Genomic DNA, 12,455 nt, shown 5'->3' on the forward strand with positions numbered 1-12,455 from the left:
CACTGATATTATCATCAAAAATGTGTAAAATCCAAATCACAGGAAGTAATGAGATCATTATGTAAAGTGAGTTTTTGGTAAGAGATCACATATTCAGCCGCTCTGACTGTGAGATTGTCATTGACATTGAACTGGTAGCAAATTAGTGAGATTTGATGATCTTTCTTCTGATCAAGACGATCCAGGACCGACGGTGCCATTCCTGAAAACATTCCACTGTCATTTTGTCGCATCAATAAATGCTAAACAACTTTTAGAGAGAGAAAATAAATATTTTATTATGGCACTGCACTGTGCCACTTGACATAAGCTGTCAGCCAGAACAGTGCATGATTGATCATATGTCACATATTTACGCTCGGTACATCTCACCTAGATAGGGTGGAGTAACAGAGAAATATGTGGAGAATGCTCTCCCTAACCTGCGATTTTCTGCAGGAACAAAAGCTACAAAGAACAGTTTAAGAGAAAATAGCAGCCATGGCTGCCTGACAGACAGAGCTCCCCTGTTCTCCAAAGACAGCAGGTTTCATCGACATTTGTCTGAGGGGCTCAGCAGAATCCACAGCGGGACACATTAGGCTCTGATAATGCTTCAGTTTAGTGATCTGGCTGTCGGGGCGATAGGGGTAAAAAAAAAAAGAAAAAAAAAGAAAGAGAGAGATAGGGGCAAAAGGAGAGCTGTTGAGACAGAAGACGAGGTCTTGGTGACAGATAGGGGGGAAGGGAAGGGCAGGTGAACAAACAGAAGTGAGAGAGAGGTACTTGGAGAGAGCAGCTGAGGGTTGAAGAGTGATGAATGGAAAGATGTGAGAAGGAGGGGGAGATGGTAGAGGAGCAGCAGGGGGAGAAGGTGAATCAGTGAGAATGAAAATATGAGGCTAAATGAGGGAGCAATTCAGTTCGACCTTTTCAGTGAGAACTCTTTGGTGTGGCATATGTTGATGTATGTTTTAGTGATGTGGTCTCGTTTTGCTCAAAGAGCATTTTTCCTGGAGAATTTGCTGTCTGACTTAATGCTCCCTGCCACGGCTTACGTGGTGATTTTTCTGTGAGAATGGGACAAAAGGCATCTAATTTCCTCTTTCTTCCTCTCTAAATGGCTATTGGTCAAAATGAATGCAGTCCCTTGATGATAAAGAGCTCCTCGTCTCTGCGTTTATGTCTGCCTCTCTTTTCTGCCACCCCTCCCTCCCTCCTTCCTTTCCTCGATATGAAGTCTGGGAACTCACTGGTTGACGTGGTTTTCAGAAAGGAGTTTGGTATTTCTCAGCTCACCTTTAGAAAATGTCATAAAGAAAGGTGAGATACACAGTCCCATTGCATGGACTTCTAGCGAAATATCACTTGGCAGAGAAATGTTGTATGATGGAATTTAGTTAATTCAGACAATATTAGATCAGCTTATTGGTTGTTACTTTCTTTGACCTCCTGAAATGACTAACTGTCTAACTTTGGATGATGGATTTCCTCTACAATACAAAAAAAAAAAAGCTTATAAAAATTGAAAAATGAATTGAATTTAGCACTGTAGTCAAGTTTTTAATCCAAGACTTGCAATTCTAAGTTACTGTATGCACAGTTTGTTGCCTGATTACCATGCCACGATGCTTTGGAAATAGTCAGTTAGATCAGACAGAGAGAGGATTCATGGCCAATTCAGAACAAATATGACAAAACTTGTCACCATGCTATCATTGTTGTGTATTTATGTTCCATGCACATCATCTATTTATTCAGTTTGATTTAGTCATTGCTCACCGGCCTTGGAGCTGAATTCTCGTGTAACATAATGCTCGTAGATTTGAATCAGGATGTTGTCCGGAGTGCTCTTTCACACAAGTAGCGTGAAGAGATGATATGGTGATTTTTCTAATTTCCTCTTAACTCCCTCTAAATGGCCATCGGTCAAACTGAACACAGTCTCCCGGTGATAAAGAGCTCCTCGTCTCTGCGTGTATGTCATAAATATTCTCAGTTAAATGTGAAGGGCGAGACGTGGTGGAAAAGGGTTAACAATGAAGAATTATTTGTTTAAGATGGGTACGTGCATTTTGCAGTTATATCAGCGGTTTGGGCGGGATGGGTGATTAAAATTAACATTCTGATTAATGGCAGATGGGTCGCGGGTGGTGAAATAATGCATCGTTAAATGCGGAAAGTATTAATTGTGTTCTCTTAAAATGAAAACATGGCAAACTGCAGAGCTCATATAATATACTTGCATTCAATGGATCAGAGACAGTTTAATTTGTTATTTGACGGGTGTAACATCTGAGCTGCTCTGCCTACCTCTACCCATTTAACGACTAGCTTAGTGAACTGCTACCATCTAGATGGCACAGCTGTAGTGTCCAAACCTACTGCATATCTTTCTACACTTAGTTTGCATTTGACGACTGCCATCAATAATAGAATTCACGCCATGAAAATCCAGGAAAAAAATCCCAAAAGCTCCATGTGGCTGTTATTTAAGGTCGCGATGGATTCGGTAGGCAGCAGTTTTCTATGAACAGCATGCATTTAAAATGTCAGGATTGCAGACAACCCTGTTATGAGCGGCAGTTAACCTATGGAGAATGTTAATAGTCAAATGACAAGGCGCAATGTGAAAATGACTATTCGGAATGTATAATGTAATTCCCATAATCATCCAGTCGTTAATATTAAAATTATAAACCATGATAGCAAGCAAACGATTCCATTAAAAAGTGATGAATGATAAATGCACTCTCTGCGTATCAGAGGCTAACTTCAACCAATCAGATCAACCATGTAGAAGCTGAAGCCATCTGGTCGATGACAACATTTTTTCAATGTTCTCCGCTTTTCTTTCACAAACAAAAAAAAACAAACCCTCTCCTTTTCTGACATGGCCACCATTATTTTGTAAAAGAAACAGTCGCTTCACGCTGTCCTTACATCTCAACCACAGCTGTATCCCTGGACCACTGGTGCTTTGCATGCAAATGTATGAATTTAGCTTTAACATAACAAAGCAGAATGTAATATTTATCTTTTTTTTTAACTTTTCCAATATAAAGTAGTTTTCTATCTTCACAAGAAAAAAGAAGCTGACAGGATGAGAAAGGTGAGCTCCTGGCAATATAACTCTTAACAGTGAACTTTTTATAGACAGAGCCAGTGTCATTCATTGTAGTTGTGCCACATTGTGTGAAATTGACCAGAACTGACTCCTGTAGAGACTTCCTCTCAGTATGTAACAGATTAAGTCGGTGTTGATGGTGAGATAAAGAAATAAAGGGAGGTCAAGACCAGAGTCTAAACACGCACCGCTCCAGAAGCCTGTTAACTCATTTAATGGACTTCATTCTAAATGGTACAGTTAATTAAAATGATGCCTTGGTTGATCCCCACCACTTGTTTGTGTTTGTGTGTGGGAGTCACACAAGTGTCACACCTGTGTGTTGGGAACTGCATTGATTTGGAGGCTTAAAGAATGACTTATAGTCTTTTTTGGAGAGATTTCATCCCTCTTATCTGTCAGGAGGTCGGCTGCACTTCCAAGTTGAAAGCTTTGTTAATTAAAAAAGTGTTTGATATGCAGCCCTCCAACTGAGTGATGTCGTACACACACTGCAGTCTCAGACACACACAGTTGTTTCTGCAGAAAAAAAAACGCAGACATGCACCAATGCAAAACACTTAATACCTTTAATATGAGAAGGACACAGGACACAGATGTCATCGCACAGCCGTGATGGGCGATATATACAGTATATATATAGATATAGATATATCTATCTATCTATATATATAGAAATAGATATAGATATATATAGAAATATATATAGATATCGATATATATATAGAAATATATATAGATATAGATATATATAGAAATATATATAGATATAGATATATATATAGAAATATATATAGATATAGATATATATAGAAATATATATATATAGATATATATAGAAATATATATAGATATAGATATATATAGAAATATATATAGATATAGATATATATAGAAATATATATAGATATAGATATATATAGCAATAGATATATATAGCAATAGATATAGATATATATAGAAATAGATATATATAGAAATATATAGAGATATAGATATAGATATATATAGAAATAGATATAGATAGAAATAGATATAGATATCGATATATATATAGAAATAGATATAGATATCGATATATATATAGAAATAGATATAGATATAGATATAGATATATAGAAATATATAGAGATATAGATATATATAGAAATATATATAGATATAGATATATATAGCAATAGATATATATAGCAATAGATATAGATATATATAGAAATAGATATATATAGAAATATATAGAGATATAGATATATATAGAAATAGATATAGATAGAAATATATATAGATATAGATAGAAATATATAGAGATATAGATATATATCCCTTTGAGTTATTGTCGTTGAAGATGACGTGTGGAATTTTTTTCTCTTCCCTCGACCGCTGGCTCTGAATGAGAGAATAACTTCAGAAACGATGCAGCTGCTAGTTAACGTGCTAACTGGTAGCCTGCCAGAGTCGGAGATGATGGAGCAACTTGTGCCACTGGCAACACAACACTACACTCAACTTGTATTGAATTAGTCATAAGAAATATGACAACTTGATTAGCATAATATTATATTTGTTTATAAACAGACAAATGTAGGAAATATAGATGCAGCAAAACCAAAGCTGACCTTCAAATCGGATGTTAAATCAAATCGTATGTTCGAAGAATCCCAACTCCTATTCAACTTTTGCCAACATTTTCTGTTTATTTCTCTTAGCTTGTTATCTTGTTGCCAATTTCAAACCATTGAAATACAGATCTGTATCGTTATCATTGGTATGAAACAGACGGAAGGTATAGTTGTATCGGCCTTCGACAGGCTGAGTTACTGGTCCAAACCATTTTATGCATTAATAATTGGTCTTGTATGATATCCAATGGGCTATCATGACATTTATTAACAACATTGAATCATCAGTGACCACCAGGGGCACAGATGAGAGCTGCTTGGATCACTTCAGGCAGGGCAATGATCACATTTTTAATATTAAATATCCTTCTTTTGTTCCCCTCCCTTCACTCTGCCTGTCCTCCAGGGAGCCTAGCCGTCCAACCAGCCTTCTACCTTCTGACTGGAGCTCAGGTCTGGGCCTGGGGAGGGAAGATGAGCCCCTACCTTCAGGGCTGGAGACCCTTCCACTCAGACTCATGCAGCAGGACTGCACCGCTGTCAAAACCCTCCTTCTAAGACTAAGACGAACACTGCAGGAGGTGGGAATGTAGAATCACGCACAGATATTAATCCTCTTTTACCATACTCGTCAGATTCTTTACAGATCAAGTAAGAAACACTGGATTATTTAAACCAACAAGGGTAAAGGGTTTGGAAATGATATGCAGCAATGGCATGTGGAACCAAAACACTACAATGCTTCACCGACAAATTCTTCACCCCCTCTTTTAATTAGCTCAATTTCAGCTCCATGAAATCATCTCAAAAGTGGACGCTTTTGTGCCTTTAAATGGTCTCTGTAATCATTTTGTTTCATTAATTTAATCAGATTCTGTAATAGGGGAGGAAACCTTGGATATTTTCTTGAGCGTGTACAATCACACTTCCCAGACGCGCACGTGCACACACACACACACACACACACACACACGCAAACACACATTTGGTCATATATTAATTCCCCAGCTTCAATCTGCTCTTTAAATGATTTAGTCTGCTTAAAGCTTAAGTTATCCCTCTGGCTATGAGGCCATCTTGGTGTGAATGTTCGAGAACCAGTCAAATTACATGCATGCCATTATAGCAGTGATTAGCTATAATGGTCATTTAATAAAGCGGCAATAGCTGCACAACAGTGCAACTGTAAAAACAGGGAACTGTGCTGCACCCACACTGTTTTGTTCTGCTTTACGTAAGATAAAAAAAATAGTTTTCTTGCTTTTAATGATTTGTTGACAAAATATATTTGCTGGAAATGTGATGGCATGCTTTATTTTGGATAATCTGTGGAAAGCTTAGGGCAAAATCTCGAGTCAGTAAGATAAAACAAGTAAACAACATAGTTTACATTTCAGTTGTATTTATTTATCTGGTTCTACAGTTTTAAAACACAACAGCAACCAAAGTAGTTGTTTGGAAGCTGGTTTCTGGTGCTGTTATATATGTTTTATAATGATAATATGAAACACCCTTGCTACAATGTCTTGAGAGTTCATGATACATTTACGTACCAGGGAGGTATTTCAGTAAAATCACAACCTCAGGAAGTTGAACTGAGAGAACATCCATTAGCACTGCCTGCCTGTTGTTTTCATATAATCTCCATGGGTTACTGGCCCTCACCAAATGGCAATATTATTCAGACCCATACTAGCAAACACAAACACCCAAAAAAATATATAAAAGGCTGACCATGCCTTGCCTAACACTCCACCATTAGTACCTCTAAACTAAGATCAAAGCTAGCTGCGAGGATCTATCTGTGAATTACTGCCCACTGAGGCATATGCATGGCTTTCTCCCTCGCTCTTTACTCTGTGTTTTCTCCTAGGACCTCTGTGAGAGAGACATGAAAATGATAGAATAATAATTAGCAGGGAGAGACTAAAGGGAGGGCAAGAAAGAGAGGCGCCACAACAGCAGGGCATGAATATGAAAGAGGAAAAACCTTGCTGTCTTTGCCCCCTTTGTTGTGTTATTAACATACATATTTTGTAGATTACATTAACGAACGTAATCTAAAAAGCAGCATCTCGATGTTGACTCAGCATGTATGCGTGCTTTCAGTGGTTCCTGTGGGTCGGGAGGTTTGCTGTTAGGTCAGTGTTATGGGGGTTTTAGAGCAAAAGTAGCTCCAAAGCTGGTTGCTGGTCCAACTTAAAGGAGGGTCCATCTTAAATGCAAACGGTTCAGTTCAGAGCTGACCCTGTTCTTGAATCAGGAGCTGGCAGGACATGGGAACTTGAAGACTTGAAGCATAAATGTATAGACAAATAGCCTAAACTATACACATGCTGATGCATGCATGGTGGTGGTAAAAGGTGGTGTCAGTAAAAGGTACTTTGTGTGTTAAAAGTAAAATTTCTCATTATCCAAATTGGTATAAAGGGGGTTACTGGGTCAAATCCCAGGTCCCTCATAGGTCATGTTGAATCAAATATGAACAAGGTACTGAGCTCTTAATTGGTCCTGATGAGCACATCAGCCTGGACACTGCATGTGTGTGTGTGTGTGAGTGAGTGAGTGGGAGAGAGAGAGTATAAGCTAAGACTGCCATGTGTGTTGAGTGCTGTTAAGGTTGAAAGGAGTTTAACATTATCTGTGCATTTTTTGACTTCTTGTTCATGTACAGTACATGTGCGTGTGATTAGCATTTCAATGTCTTTATAGTTTCAACTCTGTTCTGTTCTATAGTCTTATCTATAACAGCATACATACATACATACATACATACATACATACATACATACATACATACTGATACATTTTAGATTATATAGTATAGATTTTTAATGTGAAAATTTTTAATTTTGATGCACATCCGCCAGAACCTATTTGCTGAAATACTGATATATCATGCTTATCATTACAGAACATGCATGGCCAGAAGGCCAGATGATATATCATAACGTATTATAAGTGCTCTGTGTTGTGCATCCTATGTGTCAAACTCTTCTCTTACTTCTCTTTCAGCAGGTTATCCTGTTGTTTGCACGAAGGAACCTTTCTAAAATCACTGTCCACGTGGGGATCAATGTCACTTAAAACAATGACCTCCATGTGTCAGTGTCAGCTATGGTTTTAAGCAAAAATGTAACGGTCCCATTTGTTAGAGCATATTCTCACAGTCTTTACCCACACATGCAACAGCAGGCTGTGTTTGCTTGAGCAGCCCTTCTATCCGTCCCACTGACTTCTTCCCCCGAGGCAGCTGCTTGACTTGTGGCAGTAACTTATTCTTGTAACCTCTTCCAAATATTTTCAGCAGTCTAGTGATGCTACAGAGTTAGCTTCGGATAATCATAAAGCATAGTTGAAAATGTTATTTTTCATTAATTTAAGACAGTGGAATTTATCACTGTAAGCATAATTACACCATCTTTTGAAATGAAGCTCGCTAATATGCTACCCATCGTCATCAGTAAAGCTTTGGCTTAACTACAAGAACAAAATTCTGTTTGAATGTGTAGCGGAGGTGTCAAGCTAACGCAAAATGTTACACCAGAAGCCCTTAAGCCCTTTGCTTTTTCCCACCAATTCAAAACCCTCACTTTGTGTTTGCCAAAGAACTCACTGAATTAAATGACAGTATGTTGTTAACGGTGCTGCCTTCAGATAAAAAGCCATATGTCAATGGGAGTGAGTAGGCGTGAATGTACCTTGAGTTATTTAAAGGTTTTCATTTCTTGATTTAATGGACATGTGAATGTGATTAAAGGGACGTATCAAACCACAAAACCTGCTTTTCTTTCTCAGGCCATTCATCATCTTTTAGACATTTTGCTTCTGGGTACTGCAAGTCATTAAATCCAGAGCTCCCAGGCAGTTTTCCCCATTTTTAAATCTGAAAGGCTTTTTACTGAACCACATCTAATTGTTGGGACAGTTGTGTGTTAAGGCCTGCAGGACAGGAGTGACCTTAAAGAGAATTTGTATGTGTTTGAGAGACCAAAACATATACAGAGAAAGAGAGACGGAGACAGAGAGAGAGAGAGAGAAAAAGAGAGAGAGAGAGAGAGAATGTTCGCGCCTGTCTTCTACATGAGGACAGGCATTGATCACCATTGACACATTGAGGGCTTTTACGCCATAACACACCTATAACTCCGATAGGAAAACATGTCTCTTTAAAAGGTCAGCCAAACTAATAAACCACCAAGTTCATGCTGTGCAAAGTTTTGAGGTTTCCTGAAAGCTACCTTCAGATCTGAAAGTAGGTCAAAAATGTGTCAGAACTATCAGGGTTTTAGCTTAAATAGCTAAAGTAGTGTCCTCAACCTCACACAGAAAGTGATGAGCTCGTACATGAGTCTGCAAGATGACAGCAAATGTTAAGAAATAGACCTTATTAGGAAATGTGTTTCTTGTGAAAGACATTGTTTTATCCTCCCCTGCATTCCCATCTGTCTTATCAGAAGCCCTCACAGGTGACATTTAGACCAGCATCTGTGGTGCGCATTCATGTGACAGTGTATGCACCCGTTGTCGTGAATGGTCTATTGCATGCAGCTCACAGTGTGTGTGTGTGTGTGTCTGTCTGTGTTTGTGCGTATTGTGTGTGATTTGGAACCCCCTCTAGCTGGCCCTTCTCTCTGCCCAGTAGACACCTGTGTTTAAGAGCTGAGCCAAAATGGGTCTGACCACAGCTGGAATTAGAAAAGATTATGTAAGAGGGGAAAATATTGTAGTTAATAACACTTACAATGTCGACAAAGGGTTGTGTAACTTTTACAAGACAATGTCCTCAGAATTAAATGTCCTACATAGACCCAAAGATACTCCAAAATTAGAGAAGAGGCCATTTTGATATTCAGTAAATATACAAATGCACATGATATTTCTTGATGCTTCAGCCCTAAATAAGAAATGTGTACTGTTTTCTCTTCATGTCGAGGTGAGTGTTCTGTATTTCCCTGCTGCTTTACAACAGAAACAAGTTAACAAGACTGCAAATAAACATTCTGCACACATCACTTGCTCACCTGCAGCACTTAGTGTTTGTATGTCACCGACCTCATCTTGGTTATTGTCATCTTCTTATGATTTGGTCTTTTACAGAGTGCAGAGACGAGTCCTGCCAGCAGCCTCCAGTCTTTACCCATAAGCCCTTGCAGTGAGAAGTCCCTTCCATTTAAGGTAACCTTATAATCTTGTATTTGTGAAGCATGTTTGTGCCTCTGAGAGAATATTTAAAAATATTACATCCGAATTTTCTGGTAGCTTATTGGAGTTGCTGTACATCCAATTGTGAAAATTGGATTCAAAAGAATTGGTCCCAAAAACTAACTATTTCCTGGAGGTTATAATAATGGTAAAGGTTAAACTTGCATAAATGAAGAATAAAGTAGCTTTATAGAGTTAAGATATTAAAACAGCATTTGAGAAAAATAATTTGAGAAAAAAAATAAAAGCATTCAGCACTTGATTGTTTGCTCTAATTAGATAAAACACACATTCTTGCTTTTAGTAATCTTAAATGAACTGTTTCTGTGTTATGTAAAATAGAGCACTTGCTGCCGTTGTAGAATCACACTGAGCTCTGTTGTTGGAAGGTACAAATAAAAGTATACACACTACACATTTAATCCTACAGCTGCACTGAGCCAGACGGATCAGTGAAAAGAACAGTCTGTGATCAAAAATGTAAAACGGAATCTTCCTTTGATCTGCACGTCTCCTCTGGTTTTGCTCTTGTGAGAACAAATGCAGGCATTTTCTCACACCAGCTCGTGATGAATTGTAGTGAGATCAAGAAGTAAGAAAGAGAGCAGAGGGGCAAGTGATGGCACTGCAAGACGAGTGAAAGAGTAATAAGATATAAAGGAACAAAGAGTGAGGAAAAGTAAGAGATGAGGAGATAAACCAAATCAGAGAGGCTCGCCTGGCTTGACAGGCCTCGGACCACTCTATCAAGCACAGGCATCGGAGTAGGGAGAGATACACAATGCTGTCATGATTTGACTCGACCATTGGCGTGATAAAGAGGGGAAGACAGATTTCAGATTTATGGATAATACATATGCAGATTGGTCAATCTTCCCGGCTACCTCTGAGTAAAGGAGTTAGTTTGAGATGAACGCTTATTTCTCTCTGTGTGTTCGTGGGCATGCCTGTGTGTGTCTGTACGTGGTATACGGGAGATTTACTAAGAGAAGACTTGTATCAAGTGTTTCTCCGAGATTTAATTGGGTGGCAGCAGAGTTCGATTGAGGAGAGATGAGGAGGAGGAGGAAGTGGAGGAGGGGCGCAACTCCTCAAATCTGTTGAATTAATCCTGTGGTTGCGTTTTATGGACAAATATTCTGCGTGCACACACACACACACACACACACACACACACACACACACACACACGTGTACACATATATAAAGCTCTGATTGTGATGAAACAGGATGACAGCCGGAGGGCACAAGGGGGTCAATGAAAGGTTTGATGAGCATGAAACTCTGAATCAAGGATTCAGTGGTGCTGTCACTACATGTCAACTTGAACATAAATGGGAAAATTTGGACAATCGTACCTTCCACCACTGCACCAAATGAGGGAAAATGTATGGAAGAAATGGTGTCCAACCCTCCAGTGGAGTTCCAGAGACATGTAGACAGCGATATAGTATGAACATACTAAATTATAAGTCTAGAAAAAAACAAGATGCATAAGTCACTTGCTTGTACACACAAACACACACACACACACACACACACACACACACACAGTCGTAGAAATATAATACACAACTTCATATTGAGAGCAATTCCTTATGTGCCTATGTAAACCTACATAAAATCCCTTTTGTTTGTCCAATTTGTCACAGTGGCTTACTTAGTGTACCTTTTTATTTGTGTAAGAAAGAGTGGGTGCCCTCTTTATTGACCCACACGTAGTATCAGTGGAAGCAATGCAGGCTGGGACACAGCTGCAGACACAAGATCTCTCTCAGACTCTCTCATGGAGGAATGTACGAATGGACAGACAGCTGAAGGCCACAGGGAACATGGGCGATCAAGCGACTTGTTCAAGTGTGTGTGTGTGTGTGTGTGTGTGTGTGTGTTTGTGTTCAGCTGAATCACACTTACCGAATTATGGACTTTATATCAATTATCAATAACAAGAATATGATGTTTTCATAAGTATGTGAAATGAAGTATTCCTCCCAAATATCCGATCCTCCCCCCGAGTTGCAGGGGAGGGAAGGAGTGTCAGGGGCGTGGGGTTTGTTATCAAGCAGTCAGAGATGGATGAAATGAGGTTAGACAGGCATGATGAAATAATTGCAATGCTGAGAATAGGACATTGTTTTAAATGAATGATGGATTGTGTAGGAAGGGGATGGTGAGGAAGAATGTGAGGAAGCTCTAATTTAGATGCATGTTTAAGAAATGCATTCAATTCAATGACATAAAGTTAGACAACTTTTGAAAAAGGGGAGAAAATTAATGCTGGAGTAAGAAATGGTGAGAGAGTACACAAAAAAGGCTAGAATAGTTTAAGCAGCAGGGTGGCAGAAAACAAGAGAAGCGAGGGGAAGAAGAAAAGGAGGGATTGAAGGAGGGGCAAGGAGAAGAGAATTTGTCCTGGCACTCCAGAAAACGACTCCGTTGGTGTAAAAATAATCTACAGTAGCCACCTGAGAGGCTGCAGTGTCACAGTGCGCCCCAGTTTAATATAGACCCAATGCATATGACAT

General features: G+C 38.9%; 1 protein-coding gene across 1 annotated transcript in view; it reads left to right on the forward strand.

Annotated features, from left to right (window-relative positions):
- Window positions 1-12,455, forward strand: part of ccser1 (coiled-coil serine-rich protein 1) — a 112,383-nt gene that overhangs the window by 34,468 nt on the left and 65,460 nt on the right. The window contains exons 7-8 of the mRNA XM_086206351.1: window positions 5,132-5,306; window positions 9,826-9,903. Of these exons, the coding sequence (XP_086062477.1) occupies window positions 5,132-5,306; window positions 9,826-9,903 (253 nt within the window). The remainder of the gene's footprint in view (window positions 1-5,131; window positions 5,307-9,825; window positions 9,904-12,455) is intronic.

The sequence above is a fragment of the Aulostomus chinensis genome, chromosome 6 (assembly GCF_037954235.1).
Source record: "Aulostomus chinensis isolate RoL2024-O1b breed Wild chromosome 6, RoL_Achi_v1.0, whole genome shotgun sequence".
NCBI classification, from domain to species: Eukaryota; Metazoa; Chordata; class Actinopteri; order Syngnathiformes; family Aulostomidae; genus Aulostomus; species Aulostomus chinensis.